This window comes from Aristolochia californica, unplaced genomic scaffold, assembly GCF_029961685.1.
Source record: "Aristolochia californica isolate CCGP_79_NKW_82.1479 unplaced genomic scaffold, dmAriCali1.0.hap1 SCAF_9, whole genome shotgun sequence".
NCBI classification, from domain to species: Eukaryota; Viridiplantae; Streptophyta; class Magnoliopsida; order Piperales; family Aristolochiaceae; genus Aristolochia; species Aristolochia californica.
The window spans coordinates 33707226-33723427 of record NW_027182290.1 but is presented as its reverse complement, the minus strand read 5'-3'; the positions used below and the strand labels follow the sequence as shown (position 1 = coordinate 33723427).

The window sequence follows — 16202 nt, the reverse complement described above, 5'->3', positions numbered from 1 at the left end:
CTTCAACGAATGCAACCACCGGTGGAAAACCTCGAAATAACTAACGGGAGAAGCAAATACACGGCGTATGGAATCTGGAACCGAGTAATCGCCGACTACATTCGAAAGATTCTGCACCGTACACGTGGACAAGCTTTGCCCACGAAGATGAAACGAATCAAGAATCACATAAAATTCGTTGATCGACCTTTTGCTCCTCGGATTTAGCTATCAGCGTACCCGACAAACTCGAAATGTGGGGCCCACAGCATGTCTAAGTTGTTCTGGAAGCACCACGTGATGTGACTAAACACTTTATGGATGGACGATCGGATCTTCTCCTCGTAAATGGCCGGGCTATCCGGTCCCGTATCTTTTTGTGCGTACAAGATTTTGTACGATCACGAGAAAAACTTCACCGGAATTTAATAAATTATCTCCGGAGAGAGGCGCCACGTGTGATGGCTATCACATGGGTCTTCCACCCAACCATAGATAAGAATTGAATTATGTGGGAGCATGCTACAAGATGTCACGCTTCGCCGATGATGTCGCATTATTACTGGAAATATATTGTCGTGTCGTTCCATGTGAAGCGGAGAGGGTGTGGGAGCAGGAATCATGAGAAGGCAAAGATTAGGGGCATCATGGCTTTTGTTACTATATTCTTAATTAGAGATTATGTGAATTGATTAAGCGATTTTGAAGGGGGACAAAGGCAAAAGCTGAAGACAAGTAATATGCCCGTTCGGAGTGGAAAAGTCAAAGGGATCATATGCCTTCGGATCAAAGATAAGAGCCCCAAGTAGCATTATTCTATTAATGATTTGATTAAGGAATATGAGAAAGGAGTTAAAAATTCAGTTCGTAAAGTCTGATCTGTAAATTTTATGGAAGCTTTATGATTGTAGAATCTTGAAGCATTGGTCAAATTGTCAAAAGCCAGATCCCTTTCGACCATGTGAGAGGAGACATTGATTTCAAGGTTTAAGACGTTGGGTTGAAATTTGAAAACCATAAAGCTTGTGAGACCGTTTCTTAATCCATGTGCATTGGTTGGGTGAGCGAAGAGTAGATGCGGTGGGACCATGATTTAGGTGGATTGTCTCAATATTCATAATCTATGGGATTGACAAACTAACCTTTGGGAGCCTACGGAAAGTACTTTTCTAAATAGTTGATGATGACGCTTATCATATGGAGCCAGTCAGTCAGTCATCCGCTAGCATTGATATCTTTCATTGAAGGTAAAAGCTCCTGGTCAAGCATTGCATAAATCTCTTTAGCTTGGGGATGTCTTCTATCACCAGAATAAAATATATGTTTGGTCTTTTGAACAACAATTTCACTATACCCAGCAAGCTTCTTCACGTTCCTTCCTCTCATTTTCTTTCTCACTTCTGCCACCTCCGGCCACTTCCCTTGTGAAGCATTCAAATTTGCCAACTGCACGTACCCTCCACACACGTCCGGTTCTAGCTCAATCAGCTTTTGACCCACTAGCTTCACCGTCTCTTCAGAATGGCCTTCCACGTAGTTCACCCTGAGCAAAGCTGCCAAAATGGGTGCATCACATTGGTCCGGCGGTATCCGCCTTAATACTCTCTTAGCTTCCCTGACAAAACCAGCTCTAGCCAATAGGTCCACCAGACATGCATAATGCTCGTTTGCTGGCTCCAAATGGTAACCTTGGGTCATTGAATTGAAGACCCTCTGACCCTTCTCAACTAAACCTGAATGACTACAAGCCCACAGAACCCCCAAGAATGTAATCCTGTCAGGGATGGCTCCACTCCTTATCATATTGGCAAAGACAGTTAACGCATTGGCTACACAACCATGGATGGCATAAGCAGATATCATGGCAGTCCATGAAACAACATCCTTAGCAACAAGTCTCCCAAAGGTTAGCTGGGCAGATCCTATATCGCCGCTTCTTGAGTATGCAGTAATTAACGCATTACTGGTTAAAGTGTAAGGGTCAAACCCAAGCAATATGATCAGAGAATGAACTTGTGTGATTTCTATGACAGCTTCAAATGATGCCAAGATGGTGGCAAAAGTAGTGGAATTTGGTCTGACAGAGAGACGAAGCATGTGAGCAAAGTGTCTGAAGGCTTCACCGTGGAGCCCCTCTTTCACATACCCATCAATTATAACATTCCAGGTTACCATATTTCGATCAGGCATCACGTTGAAGAGCTCAACTGCATCAATTATGAATCCATTTCCGGCATAAGCAGTGACCATAGCATTATATGCTGCAATGTCTTTTGCTGGCATTTGATCAAAATACTTGCATGCATCTTCTATCGCCCCATTTCGTGCAAGACCTGTCACCATGGTAGTCCAAGACACTGCATTCCTGTGAGGCATTAATTCGAATATTTTGACAGCTTCAGTCACCCTATTTTCTTGGAAATAACCTGAAAGCAATGTATTCCAAGAGTATACATTCCTATGGGGCATTTCATCAAATAACTTACGTGCGTCCTCTACTTGGTTATGTTCTACGTACGACTGCATCATCGCCGTCGACGAAACTACGTTCTTCTCTGGCATTCTGTCAAACACGTTCCGTGCCTCATGGATGAGACCGTTTCGGGCATATCCCAAGAGCATTGTCGTCCACGAATTGATGTTCTTCACGGGCATTTGATCAAAGAGATTTCGAGCTTCATCGATTTGTCCAATACGCAAGTATCCCGAAATCAAACACGTCCATGAAACCACATTTCTGTTGCGCATTCCGTCAAAAATACGGCGAGCATCGTGAATGCGCCCGGCTCTTGCATAACCGTCTATCATTGCGGATTCAACTACGACAGTTCTTTCAGGCATCTCTTCCAAGAGCTTTTCGGCTTTTAAGAGATCCCCGTTCTTGAGATAAACGGTGATCATAGTGCCGTAAGAAACCACGTCCCGATGAGGCATTTTGTCGAAGAGTCTCCGAGCTTCTTCTACTTTCTGGCATTTTCCTAGACTATTTACCTTCAAATTGCAGGCGTAAATTTCAGAAAAAACTGACCGATAGTTGCAATTGAGAATATCCAAATTTTGGATCCTTGCAGCTTCCGAGCTTTCTTTCAGATTTAGATAAGAAGATAAAGGCCTGGAAAAGCTAAAACAGTAAAAGATGGGAAGAAGATTCGGAAGACGATAAAGACGACTCCCAAGCCCGAAGAGAATCATGACCTTATTTACATTTTCGTGATTTTAAGAGATCAATGGCCGAGCCTCCCCTTTGAGGGCGCATAAACCTCCCTACAACGCCTACATCCGCCCCAGATTCAATCGATACGAACTATTTTTTCTTTACTCAAGCATTCTCCGCCTTAAGAATCCGAATTCAAACTTTGTACGTTGAAAATCTAAAGTTAGATTCGACGCAAGGGGTTCGATGCACTCAGATCTGCCGGATCTTGATAATTTATTAATTACAAAAAGGACTTTGGTTGGCTCTTTGTACTCCTTCCTCAAACAGAATAAATGCAACCAATCCACTGCACAATCCATTTCAGTCTTCAAATTTTATTTTTGTCTTTCTCCCTTTATTTTCTCCCTAAATTACTCATATTTTTTTATTTTTATATCTTTAATATGAAGTGGAACTAATCTACATTATCTCCCTTGCTTGGGGTGGGGGGAGAACTTCCATCCCCATTACACAGCAGAGGCCGGAGGGCCCCCTCCCCCCCAGCTCTGCACCAGAGGGAAGAGGGAAGCAGCAGGGACTCCCTTCCTGCCGGCCAACAGGGAGAAGGGAGGTAGAGGGAGGCGGAGAGAAATATGGTTTTCTCCTGTTCCTTTTGAACTGCTCACTGTGATCAGCCTATACATGAAACTGATACTCTTATAAGAGACAAGTAAGAGAAGAAGAGTGATGAGATTAACAAGAAGATTGCTGACATTGCCTTGACGGAGAAATTTCTGATGTGAATTTGATTCCAATAGAACTATCTTATACATAGATTCAAAACATAAAGTTGTTAACATTTCTAACTGATTTCAGCTATTTTCCTCTGAAGTGGACCCTTCTGTAGGACCAACCTTTCTTCTTCTTCTTGAACAACATTTCTGGTTCCTTCTGAAGCTCGACTTTCCTCCTCGGGTGCTGCCAATAATTGCTCTTCCTCTTCCTGTCAAAGGCAGTGGACGTAGCTACTGAGCAGCAAAAGAGGTTGAAAACGCTATTCACATTCATGTTCATGGACTGGTAGAAAACACTATTCCATTATCTTTTGCTTGTGCATTTGGCTACGAATCAGTTCCGGAAGGTCTAAAAATGTCTTCGAAGACGCAGCCAAAGAATTGGACTTCAACTTCAATAATTGAATAGTAAACATTCAGATTGTTCAAAAGCCACGCCTCATGGTGTTTCTCAGTACATTTGATAGCTATGAAATAATGATTAGAATGACTCAGTCGTGTAGTGCTGAACATAAAAACTGTCCCTGATATCACCGTTTGTAAAGAACATACTGGACAGCTTGAAAATACATGGTTGAGGATGATGGAGTAGCCAAATAAACTAGGGTAATTGCCAACTGGGCATCTTTGAAGCATTTTCTAGATTAGTATTTTTACCTTCCAGATCTGCCATTAACTTTAGTAGGCAGCCCTTGCTTGCTGCTGGATCTGCTGAAGAAGAGCTGCAGCAAGCTGCAAAGTTGCTTGAAGACGTTTCTGTGGATCAGCTTCATTCTCTTCTTCGCCATTATTTTGTACTTGTTGATTCATCTGAGGATCAAAGACACCAGATTGATACTCAACTGCTGGCTCAAATTGTTGAACATGGCTAACCTGAGAACCTGTACCTCTGGAAGGGGATCCAGAGGTAAGATTTTGAAAATTAGGAGGCTTTGATGCAGATAAACCCGGTTCCAACTGATTTGGTAGGCTTGATCTGCTATTGTCCCCCCATGGGGCCATGTTAGATATTTTATCCTCTTGCTGATGTCGGTGCCCAAGAATTGATGCCAGCTGCGCAAGCTGTTCAGGCTGCAATGGGGGTAAGGGCACGGATGGGGAAAACTTGGTTCCCTGAATAGTGGCACTTGAATTTCCAGGACTATGCTGGCTTGAGCTTGTTCCTTGCCGTGGAGAGTCTTGTTCTGCAGACTCATCAGAAGGATGCACAATAGAAAATGGAGGTCGAGAAGGAAAGTTTCCTACAGAAGAGTGTAAATTGGAAGTTTGGTGGGGGGACCAGTTTGACGGCAACTGCAGATTTTGGTGCTGAATTCGGCTGTACCGACTTTCGGTCTGAGGATCACATACCCTTTCCATGTGCAGATTGGTAGAAGCTGTACTTGGCAATGTTGGAAATGAAGAACTTGGCAATGGTAGGCGTTCCATTGACAAGCTGCGATAACTTTGGCCCCATAAAGATGTATTAAGGTCAGGTGAATTTGACTTTCTTTGCCATGTATCTGGAAGAGATGGAAGTTTTGGACCTTTTGCTTCCACTTGATGTAGTGAGCCAAAATTAGAATTTGTGTGCTGGAAACTCAATATTACACCAGAAATACTCAATTTACCAGGTACTTTCAAAACCCTTTCTGAAAAATCGGATGGTGGGACAAGAAATAAAGTGGTCTTCTCACTTAGTTTAGCAACAGCAGCTCGTTGCCTCTCCTCCAAATAATGCATGAACTCATTGTAAAACACAATATCAGAATCACTTTCAGCAACAAAAAAGACCACCCAAAAGTTGGCTGCTTGGTAGAAATGTTTTGCAAGCATATCAAGATCAGTCCTAGCAGTGCAATTTAGGAACTCAGGCCTGTAAAGTAAGATCAAACTGCTTTAAAATTGTCCTTGAACTACTACCTCTGGTGTATATGTGGATAATATAAACAAGACTCATAGAGATATCACATGCAAGTAAAGAGGTAGTACAGGTTATATATTGAGCCAACAAGTCTTCAGCCTGACTTTTTAACACATCAAAAGACTAGTAAATGTAAATTCCATTTTTATTGTTAAGCTGGAATTTGAAGCCTCAACAACTCAATGAAATGTATCAAAATATAAGAGATAGCAGAACTTACAACGTGGAATCAAGGACCTTTCCCACAGGAAAGCAACGTGCACGACAAACAGGGGTCCCACCCTTCGCTATTGTTCCCTCCCACTTCCATACTTCTGTTGGAGGTGATGGACGAATGTCAGGAGAGAACCTTTGTCCTGGTTCAAAGTAATCATGAGATTTCCAGACATCATCTCTTTCTGTATGTGGATGAGTCATTTTCTTTGAGTGATCTAGGATTTGACTATATTCCAAAGGTCCAGGCCCAATGTTTCCCTCAGAAGAAAACCTTGAAAGGCTAGTGAGTGGTTTTTCATGTTGTGAATTAGAGAAAGGAAACTCTGGAAGCTCGTAATCAGAAAATGGACCAGTTTTTAGCTTTTTAGCTGCTTGGAAAGAGAAAGAATCATCTGGAACATCCCATGGCTCATCAAGGAGTGGTCTTCGAGGAGGTCTGTGCAGAGGAAAATCATGCCTGGTTCCACTTCTGTCCATAGATGGACTAGCCCTTTGATGGTCATAAATGTCTTCTGAAAGACCTCTCTCAGGACCCATCCCTGGCAACCTCACTGGATCAAAGGCACGACCGGATGACACCCTATTTTGGCCGAACCCAGAGGCAAAGGAATCATGGGCCTTATCAAAATTTGGGGAAGCAGGCTCAAGCCCTATGGGAGCACTAGACTTGATATTCTGGGGAAACGGAAAGGCAGTAGTGGAATCCCTCACATGTTCAGATGGGCCAAGTTCACTCTTAGCAAAGGTAATATTAACACGAGGGTTGTTAAACAATTTACCCTGAAGAGCATCTTTCGCCCAGCAAGCTGAAACCACACTCCTGAACTGCACAAAGGCATAGCAACGACCAGAGAAAGTTGTAATTTTCTCTATTTCACCATATGGTGAAAAGGCTCTCCTTAAGGACATTTCATCGACATTCAAAATAGATGGGAACCCTATCCACAACACCTCACTAGGTTCTACATTCTTATCCACTTTCGGTTTGTCAAAGTATTTCTCAGGACTGCTGTAATGGGTTCTTGAATCTCTTTGAGAAAATGATTCTCCATGTTCAGCAGTACCATGCACTTTATCTCTGTTATGTACATTCCCCTCACTTTGTGATGAAGGTGGTCTTTCCTGTCACAGGAAATGCGTACCAGGTAAGTGAAAATTTCTTCCATGTGGACCTAAAATCAATCAACAAAGGAATCTGAAGTAACAGCTTGCATCTAGCAAACTCTGATAAAATGAATCCGGAACAATTTCACTAAATTAAAGCACTTAGCCAGAAGGGATGCAACACCCAGAAAATATTTACAAGCTACATAAAAGAAACTTAATTCAAGAAAAAAATTGATTATAAAGAAAAGTACTCTCGAAAGCTTATATAATAGAAACTGAAACAAAAGTAATATTACAAAAGAAGAACGAAAATAAGTTAGTAAACACTTCTGACACCAACAGAATAGCTGGCTTCTTTTTTTGCGCAAAGTAAGAATTTCATTAAGTGAAAGAATGCCTGGCTTTTGCTAGAAAATAGAACATAGCGGTGGACGTTTACCCTTATAAAATACCATAGTTGTTCAAACGAAGATATGTGTAGGTATTTTGTGGTCTCATAGTTACTTGTTTGTTTTTATGTGTTCTCCTCAAAATAACAGCCTGAGAGAGAATTTAGAAATAAATGCAACTCCTGAACATGGAATTCGACCTGATTATCTTTAGGAAACTCATCCCCTATAAATGATTCTTATAATTTAAAGTGTTCATTATAATTCAAAATCAGAAATTATATCCTTAAAGAATAGTCCCACATGGATTAGTGAGTACAAAGATCTTGAGTTTATTAGTTAGAAAAGAGGTTTCCTAAGTTGGTTAGTCATTTTGGGATGGGCTTTAGACCCTACTTAACATAGTATCAGAGCAGGTAATCATATGTGGGCCTACACCTAAACAATCCACTTGTAGAGCCACAAAAGAGGGCCTACACCTAAATTATCCACTTTTAGAGCCACAAAATAAGGTCTACACGTGAGGGGGGGTGTTAAGGAATAGTCCCACATGGATTAGTGAGTACAAAGATCTTAAGTTTATTAGCTGGGAAAAAAGTTTTCTATGTTGGCTAGTCATTTTGGGATGAACCTTGGACCCAACTTAACAATATCTACAAGTTAAAGGAATATCAGGAATACAACTACTTCTAGCTTGCTGAAAGAATTCTTTTCCCATAGGTTATTGCTAGTCTGCACTGAGAACACATGTTCACAACACATCTAATAGACTGAAGGTGATTAACCTTAAGCAGGGATCAAGCTGGACTATCAGAGAAAGATGAAAGGAGAAAGGAGAAAAATCATATCTCCAAGTACCTGCATATCTGTCTTAAAATGAAGGACGAGAATAGAATCCAAATGAATGCACAAGTCACTTAATACTGACATATAGTTCCTAAATGAAGAAGCTAGGCAAGCCAAACACACAATAAAAATTACAATAATGACCTACACGGCACATTAATGCCATAAGGTGAAGAGGTGGGGTTGACAGTGTGTGAACATGATCTTAAGAGTTGCTGAATTCCTTTTGCCTGTGATCAAGTCCAAGTGCCTGATTTCCTTATGGTTTGGCCACTGTCATCTAGTTTCAGTAATTATAATTATATGTCATTCAACAGATTCTCAAGTTGTGAAATCTCAAGTCAGAATAAAAGAGGAAATCTCACAGTTGATTACGAAGCACTACTTTTGTAGACAGGTCCTTAGCCACAGCAATTGGAAACACTAATAAACTGTACCAATCAAAATAGCAATGATACTTGGAACCTGATGGAACTTTGTTAGCTCCAAAATAAAATATGGGAATGATGTCCAAACCATCTTCTTGTTGAGAATTGAGGAGCTAACTTTTACCGGATAGCCCATTCATTCTAGAGAACCTGCTAGGCCAAGAAAAACTTATAATAAGGATGTGTTTAATGAATGGACCCTTCAGATTACTATTCCAGACATTCCAGAATTTTAATCATTGCAAGTCACCTCCACAAAAGTATGGTTATCTGCAAGTGGAGTCACTTATGTATTCAGCCGATAATAATTTTCAGGCTGATGCAGAGGTTGGCAGAATGTAATTACGAATGCAGTATATAAATTCATGAATTCGTTGCTTCAGTACTTCCCATTCTTCTTTTACAAAGTGCATTTGGTTTGAAATCTCATGTTGAGGTGGCAGATTTTCATTGAAAAGGTTCGGATATAACTTCAGAAGCCAAACGAGCTCAGAATCTCATATATGATATATGAAACTCATGTACATTCACACCCAAGACAAGGTATAAATCATTAAAACTTCAAATTCCTTCATATCTGCAGTTTATCCATGTTTTAGTGGATCCCATCAAAAGTACAGAAATATGCCCCATTCAGCTTAGCATCAATAATCTTGATGTTACTAGATGAACAACTATGTCTTACTCCCTCCCTAATCTGTCAAATATATTTAAACGTTGTGCAATACTCTTGGCCTGGATATATAAAACCACGTTAAGGTTCTGACGCAATACGACCCACTTTAGGAGAACATATTGGAAATCAGCTTGGAGCACTACGTTTATAACAAGATACACATGATGCATGCGTTTTTCCCTGTTTGAGTGAGAATGGGTAGTATCTTCATTTAAATATAGATACAGGTGACTATCCGGCCACACTTTCAAGAGCACATAAAATGTCAATGGAGTGCTGCATGAGTCCTGTACTCTGTGAGCCTCAGTCATATTACAAACATTTATGACAAGAATTGCTTTGGTTTGAGTATGAATGTTTCATGCAAAAAAAGCCATCCTTGATAGCAATTGTTCATTCATCAACTCAAATAATAACCTAAAATCCAATCTTAATATCCTAGATTAACATATAAAAACAAAGTGAATTGTTGTAAACTTCAAGTCAGCTTCATTGAATTGGCACAACCATGTTGCAACATCTAACATGATTAATAAGTACCAAAGTGTGTAAATATGAAAATTACTTTGTCAGAAAATAGGACATATTCCATATATTTGGAAGAAAAAGGAGTATGGACTCAGGTTAAGTTCACAGTACCCACTTTTTAATGCAGCCATTGGATTTAAATTGAAAGACTTAAAATTTCAATTATTCTTATTCTGCATTTTTATCTTATTTTATATGGTTGATTTTGATTTTAAATTTGTTTCTATTTTTTCACTTTTTTATGATAAACTTAAAATAATGGCATTTCTGTAACTAGTGTAGTGCAGTTCTTGTAAAAATTCTGACTTTCAAAGAAAAGAAGATGAGGTGTAACTCAGTTGGGGCTTGATAGCGTGAATTCTTTTTTTTTTTTTTTAAATGTGGAAACCATCTGGGGGAAAATTAAACCCAAGACCTCGCACAAGAAGTCCACTCATGCGACTGATGAGCCAAAGATTCAATCCACTACTACATGTTAGTTGGTAGCAAGAAAGTATCACTTTCGTTTCTTTTTTATTTTCCACCTCATGTCAATAAAGATAAATACGCTAAGTTTTGATTTCAGATGACAGTCACAGGACCACTGAGAACCACATCTTGATTCAAATTTATGAATACTTGCTGCACATTTTGTAATGTCCTAGCCAATCCAAGAGTAAAATATTCCCAGACTCAAACTATTGCAAGGTGGATATGTGAAGAAAAAGTAGCATTTTCAGTAAGACATATGTGGTTGTGGCATTGAAGCATTAGGAACAGGACTAATAAAGTGCATGTAGAGAACTGTTCGGTGGAATTGAGGCCAAACCAACTTCTTGAATTGATGGGGTTGCATTGCCTAGATGTATTGTCAAAACAAGAAGTGCAAACGAACTACCATAAAGTCATGGAGCAGGCAAAGGCGTTACAGCATAAGTAAGGTTAGGTAATTTGCAGCTTGTTAGTTTCTTTTTCTTTTTTTAAAATTGTTTAATGCTTATAATGGATTTGTCTTCTCTATTATTGTTTGTTACTGTTTTTTACATCCACATCTGACTGTAAGAAGCAGAAAAGAAAGAAGCCTTCATGCATATAACTGTGGAAAGCCATGGCATATTATCCAATAAAGATGCTCATCAATAACTTCCACCTTGTGTGTGACTGTGCTGCCGTTAGAATGTAATAGGCATGGAGACTAGCATATGCTAGAGCAGAAAGGAGGACGTAGCCAAATCCAGTATTCCAATGACAGTGATTGTCAATATGAATTAGCAAAAACTAGTTCATTATGAATTAGCATTACTTGTAACATTACTTTTGCTTTGAATGCGATTACCATTTAACATCATTCAAAAGCACTCATTTTGATGAACTTTATGCTCTAGTGATTTTAGTATTATTCAGTTGTTGGGTCACAAAAAATTCTCATTTGCTCATTTTTCATAGCTAGGAAACAAAATCTGGTCAGAGAATCAACTTTTTGTCAGAGAATTCAATGAATCATACATTTTGAGTTTTAGTTGTTTCATTCACACAGCTGCCTGAATGCTTAAATGATCATATGGTTGAGGGTTGAGAAATAAATCTGGAATATAATGAGTTGTGCCATAGATGAGTGGGGAACCAGTTTCATTGTCTTTTGATTATCTTTCTTTTGTAAGAGAACCTCAAGAAAATTTAGAACATTACCGAAAGTGAGTTACAAATATTTTGAAATCCATTTCCATATTGTTACAAAGGTAGAACTGTATTCTATTTCCCATGTGTGCATCATCATGCAAAGATCACATCAATGTTCCGAAATTCAATAAATAGTAATTGCAAATGGTTGGTCCCCACTTCCAGGTTAAAGATGCAAGCATAATTGGTTTAGTTGACAGACAAATGTGTATCTCCAGAACTTGAGACGGTGAAGAGTAAACGATTTCTTTACATGGAAGAAAGCTTCATGTATGTTATGTGTGAGGACTAGTCTATTTAAAAGAACAAAAGTAATTTTCTATTACTTTGTTGATTTTTATTTTCTTCATTAACCATTTTGTAGTATAAGAGTGAGAATTGCAGTGGTATGAAATTACCGAACAAAGGTCACTTACAAAGGTAGAATTGTATTCTAGTTCCCATGTTTGCATCATCATGCAAAGATCACATCAATGTTGTGATCAATGTTCCGAAAGTCAACAAATGGTAATTGCAATTGGTTGGTCCCCACTTCCAGGTTAAAGATGCAAGCATAATTGGATTACTTGACAGACAAATGTGCATCTCCTTTTACATGGAAGAAAGCTTCATGTGTGTTATGTGTGAGGACTAGTCTATTTAAAAGAACAAAAGTAATTTTCTATTAGAATTTCACTTTGTTGTTTTTTATTTTCTTCATTCACCAAACAGACTCTGTTAAATCAATATTGAAGTTTCCAAACCCACTTGCCCTATGTGAGAAGTTCATTGAAGGCAGTAAAGTATGACTTGTGACCCATCCAATCTAGGACACAGCAAAAAATCAGTATATTTTAACAAGAGGGAAACAAGGATGGGGCAAGGTCCCAAAAACTAATCTCCAAAATCTTCTTGTCCCTAGGATCGACATAAAAACCTCCGGGATGAAATGGTTGAAAAGTGGTGCTCATAGTAATAGATTTCTGCACTAACTTCTCATAGTTTCTTTCGAAGGGGTACAATTACAAAGAAAGGTTGACTGCTAAACAGGTACTTCCGCATTTGAGAATCTGGCAAGCAAAAATCACTAATCCAAGTGAACTAATTAGCCATGAAAACTAAAAATCTGATGATGAGAAATACTCACTGTACTAATTCATGCAATAACGTTCTCGTGACATCCAGTACTGCCATCAAAATATTTATTTATTTGCAATTTTTACTTTTGCTAATTGTTCAAAATTGTTTTTTAGTCTCTTTGATTTGCTGATACATATTAAAATCAAAACATGTAATCCATTGGTTTACACTTTGCAAGTGCTAAAAACTGTTCAATAGCCACATCTTTGAAGTTTATTACTTTTAGCTTGCAAAATCTAATATGAGCTAAGAATCTATAGATAAATTGTACTCAGAAAATAACTGTTGCTGCAGACATGTGTACATATTAAATTCATGACATGTATGCTGTCATGTTAAACTTTGCAAGTACTAAAAAACTGTTTGTGGTCACATCTTTGAAGTTTAGGTTTAAAATATTTCTCTTACCTTTTAAGTTGCAAAATTTAATATAAGCTAATTATCACTTCAGCTACATGTGCATTCTTGGTGTTGGATGCTGATTAGAAGGCATTCCCATTTTAATTAATTTAACTTGAAATTAACCAGCACTACGTATGATTTACCAATTCTTTGTTCAAGTTTCAGGTTTAGTTGTTGAGAAAAATCAAATAACCTTTCAAATGAAAAACAGAAGTACATTTTACTCTGACGCTAATCAGTAGAGATAGTGAAGCATAACAAATGAAATTAAGATTAAAACAACTAACCCCCTTCGTGAACTCAATTTTCAGAGGTAGCCCACCAACAACAAAGCCTTGGAGAGCTTTCATAGCTACCATCGCATCCTCATCATTCATGAAGTTAATGAATGCATAACTTCTTCCAGGAAGGAAAGCAATGCTTTCGATATCTCCAAACCGCAAGAATTGCTGCCTGAGAGCAGCTTCTGCTATGTGAGGAGACAAATTACCGACCCAAAGGTGTCGTGAAGGTGGGGCATTGCGCCTACTAACTGTACCCTTCTCTTCAGATCTTGGCGTATACTCGTCACGGAATCTATCCTTACCTCTCCGACCAATCTGAGAGACAAAAAGAACCAAATATCAAAATTTAAGAGCCGTACTCCAGAAAAGCACACTCCATAAAAAAACTCAAAAAATACGCAATCTCACCTAAAGAACTGAAATTTTATTAAAAGGATAAAAGAGTCTTCGGAAAATAATAAGATTTACATTTATAAAAATTAACAATAAGAATTAGAACCTTATATATGTGTTTTTCAAGCGTTTTCAGACAAAACAATACAGAGCCATACAGAAGAAAACCAAGAACAACATGTCAAGATAAGCAATCTTCACTGGATCAAAGCCCATAGTAGAGAACTTCACCTATATGCATCAAGGAAACCTGGTCGCTTAGAACGATTAAAAAAACAATGCTCGATTTCTTTTCCTTTTTAAGAATATAAATTTCAAATTTTCACCAAACAGATACTTAAAAGCAGTATGGTGACCTTTTCAAATGATGGACGACTATGAAACTCAAAACGAGAAATCTGGAAAAGAAAGATCAGAAAGCCCTAAGTACTTAAAAAAAATCTTCAATGATACATCTGGAGAACTAACCATTCCGCCTTCTTTTCAGATTCCTATAGTAGATTTTCCAAGAGCGTAGACGCTGAAGGGTTTCAACTGACGCACTGTCGATTTGCTTTGGCAGACCCTTTTTGAGGCGCTCCACGCAGTCGGAGAACAGGGCAGTTGTAATTAATAAAGGAAATATTCATGCGCGAGCTAGCATGCTCTGCAAGAGCGAGAGCGACGAAATGATAAAAATTTGTAGGAATCAACGTGGAGACCTGCAGGCCCACAACAAACAGAGTCCAAATGTCAGTCCTGAAAAAAAAGCCCAGAAAACGAAAAAGAGAATATGGGAGAATCTTTCCCTTTGTGAAATCTATAGCTTGCATCATCGCCTGCTTTCATCGGATCTTTAGGGGGGGTTAGTGCACGTGACTCAGGACATGATCTTCATGCACATTACACAGTTCATGTCCTGGTGTCGTTAGGCGGCGCCGAAATTCATGTCATGTACATGAATATACATGAATCAGGAGTTCATGTCCCAAGAGTAAACGGCGGAAAGCACTTTCTGCCCGATTTTGAGAATCATCTACATAACTCTTGCGCGGGGCTGTCTTTCGGGGCTCTCTCTGCTGCACACCTCTCTGCCATTGCATTCCCGCAGCCCTCTCTCATTCTCTGCTCCCTCTCGCGTCTCCATTCTCGTAGAGCACGGGAGGTCGAGCTCTGTTGTAGAGCTTCTCGGCCTCCCTCTCAGCGTACCGTCGGAGCGCCGCCTCTGTCGGCATTGCCCGCCGCCGTTGCCTTTGCCTAGCCCGTCCCCGTCGCCATCGCCGTTGCCCGCTGACTCACTGCGGAGGAAGACGAAGATGTTTAATTTTTCCAAAGTTAGGAAAAATTAAACTATCTTCATAAAAATCATTAATTTATAATTTTTATTTATAAAATAATTATTTTGATTTTACAATTACTATATTAAAATAGTGATTTAATATTCATAATTAAAATATTGTTAAAATAAATATTTGATAAATTATTTTGGCATAATTATTCGATTCCTATAGTTAATTAAACCAATGGTTTTAAATTTTGTGATAATATATTATTAATTAATAATACATAAAATATATTTTGTACAAATATATTGTGTGTTAAAGTTATGATTAGATCAATTTTTTCTCTTAAAATATTCATTTTTAGGTTAAAGTATATCATATGTTATTAATAAATTAATAACTTAACGTATTACTTTCATTTTTTTATTTTTAACGTTATTTATTTATTATTTGTAATTAATCATATACGTATTTCATTGGCTCATGTAATTACCATATTAATGCACAATAAAATATCTAATTTAATTAATAAATATATTAATAAATATATATTAATTATACATTAAATAACTTATTCGTGTAGTAATAATGGTTGTTTTACCTAATTTTTTCTCATGTTGGGGCAAAAACACCGGAAACTGTTTTCCAGTGCACATGAAGTCGTCAACACTAACACTAAGTGCGAAGATGATCTTCATGTACATGACTGGCATGATCTTCATGTTGGATATGAATTTGATCTTCAAGAATCCATTTGGGGCACTAACCCCCCGAAGGATGAATTAGCCGGCGACAACCAATCCCGTGAAACAAAGAGGCAGATCGTAGTAATTTTTTGGAGCATCATTGCAGAAGCTTCCATCTAATTTCGACAGTAGAGCTCTTCATTCGCCTCGTTGCCAGTGGCTCCTTGGATAAATCAAAGCTCGCGCCTTTCATTCTCAGCCGCTATCACTCCGATCTCTCTGTAACTGGTTAGAGACCTTGTGGTACCTGAAAATATCTAATTGGACGAAGAAGATGATGACGACCGAAGTCGACAGAGATAAAGAAAAGTGAATCCACCATTTGCGGCAGCTGC

The 16202-nt window shown here is 38.6% G+C and overlaps 3 protein-coding genes across 3 annotated transcripts; all 3 read right to left on the bottom strand.

The window, feature by feature from the left end:
- Positions 1 to 1172: 1172 nt before the first annotated feature.
- On the bottom strand, positions 1173 to 3326 carry LOC137941948 (pentatricopeptide repeat-containing protein At4g02750-like). The gene is made up of 2 exons (XM_068787574.1): positions 2466 to 3326; positions 1173 to 2344 (listed from the first exon to the last, which is right to left on the bottom strand). Exon 2 carries the CDS (start codon positions 2320 to 2322, stop codon positions 1195 to 1197), a length of 1128 nt encoding a protein of 375 aa, XP_068643675.1. The 5' UTR covers positions 2323 to 2344; positions 2466 to 3326; the 3' UTR covers positions 1173 to 1194.
- LOC137940831 (pentatricopeptide repeat-containing protein At2g35030, mitochondrial-like) lies at positions 2382 to 3171 on the bottom strand. The gene is made up of 2 exons (XM_068785955.1): positions 2527 to 3171; positions 2382 to 2405 (listed from the first exon to the last, which is right to left on the bottom strand). The coding sequence occupies exons 1-2, from the start codon at positions 3169 to 3171 to the stop codon at positions 2382 to 2384; spliced, it is 669 nt and encodes a 222-aa protein (XP_068642056.1).
- A 562-nt stretch (positions 3327 to 3888) lies between the features above and the next one.
- On the bottom strand, positions 3889 to 14424 carry LOC137941561 (flowering time control protein FPA-like). The gene is made up of 5 exons (XM_068787022.1): positions 14328 to 14424; positions 13470 to 13781; positions 6033 to 7150; positions 4567 to 5764; positions 3889 to 4118 (listed from the first exon to the last, which is right to left on the bottom strand). The coding sequence occupies exons 1-4, from the start codon at positions 14328 to 14330 to the stop codon at positions 4588 to 4590; spliced, it is 2610 nt and encodes an 869-aa protein (XP_068643123.1). The 5' UTR covers positions 14331 to 14424; the 3' UTR covers positions 3889 to 4118; positions 4567 to 4587.
- Positions 14425 to 16202: the final 1778 nt, after the last annotated feature.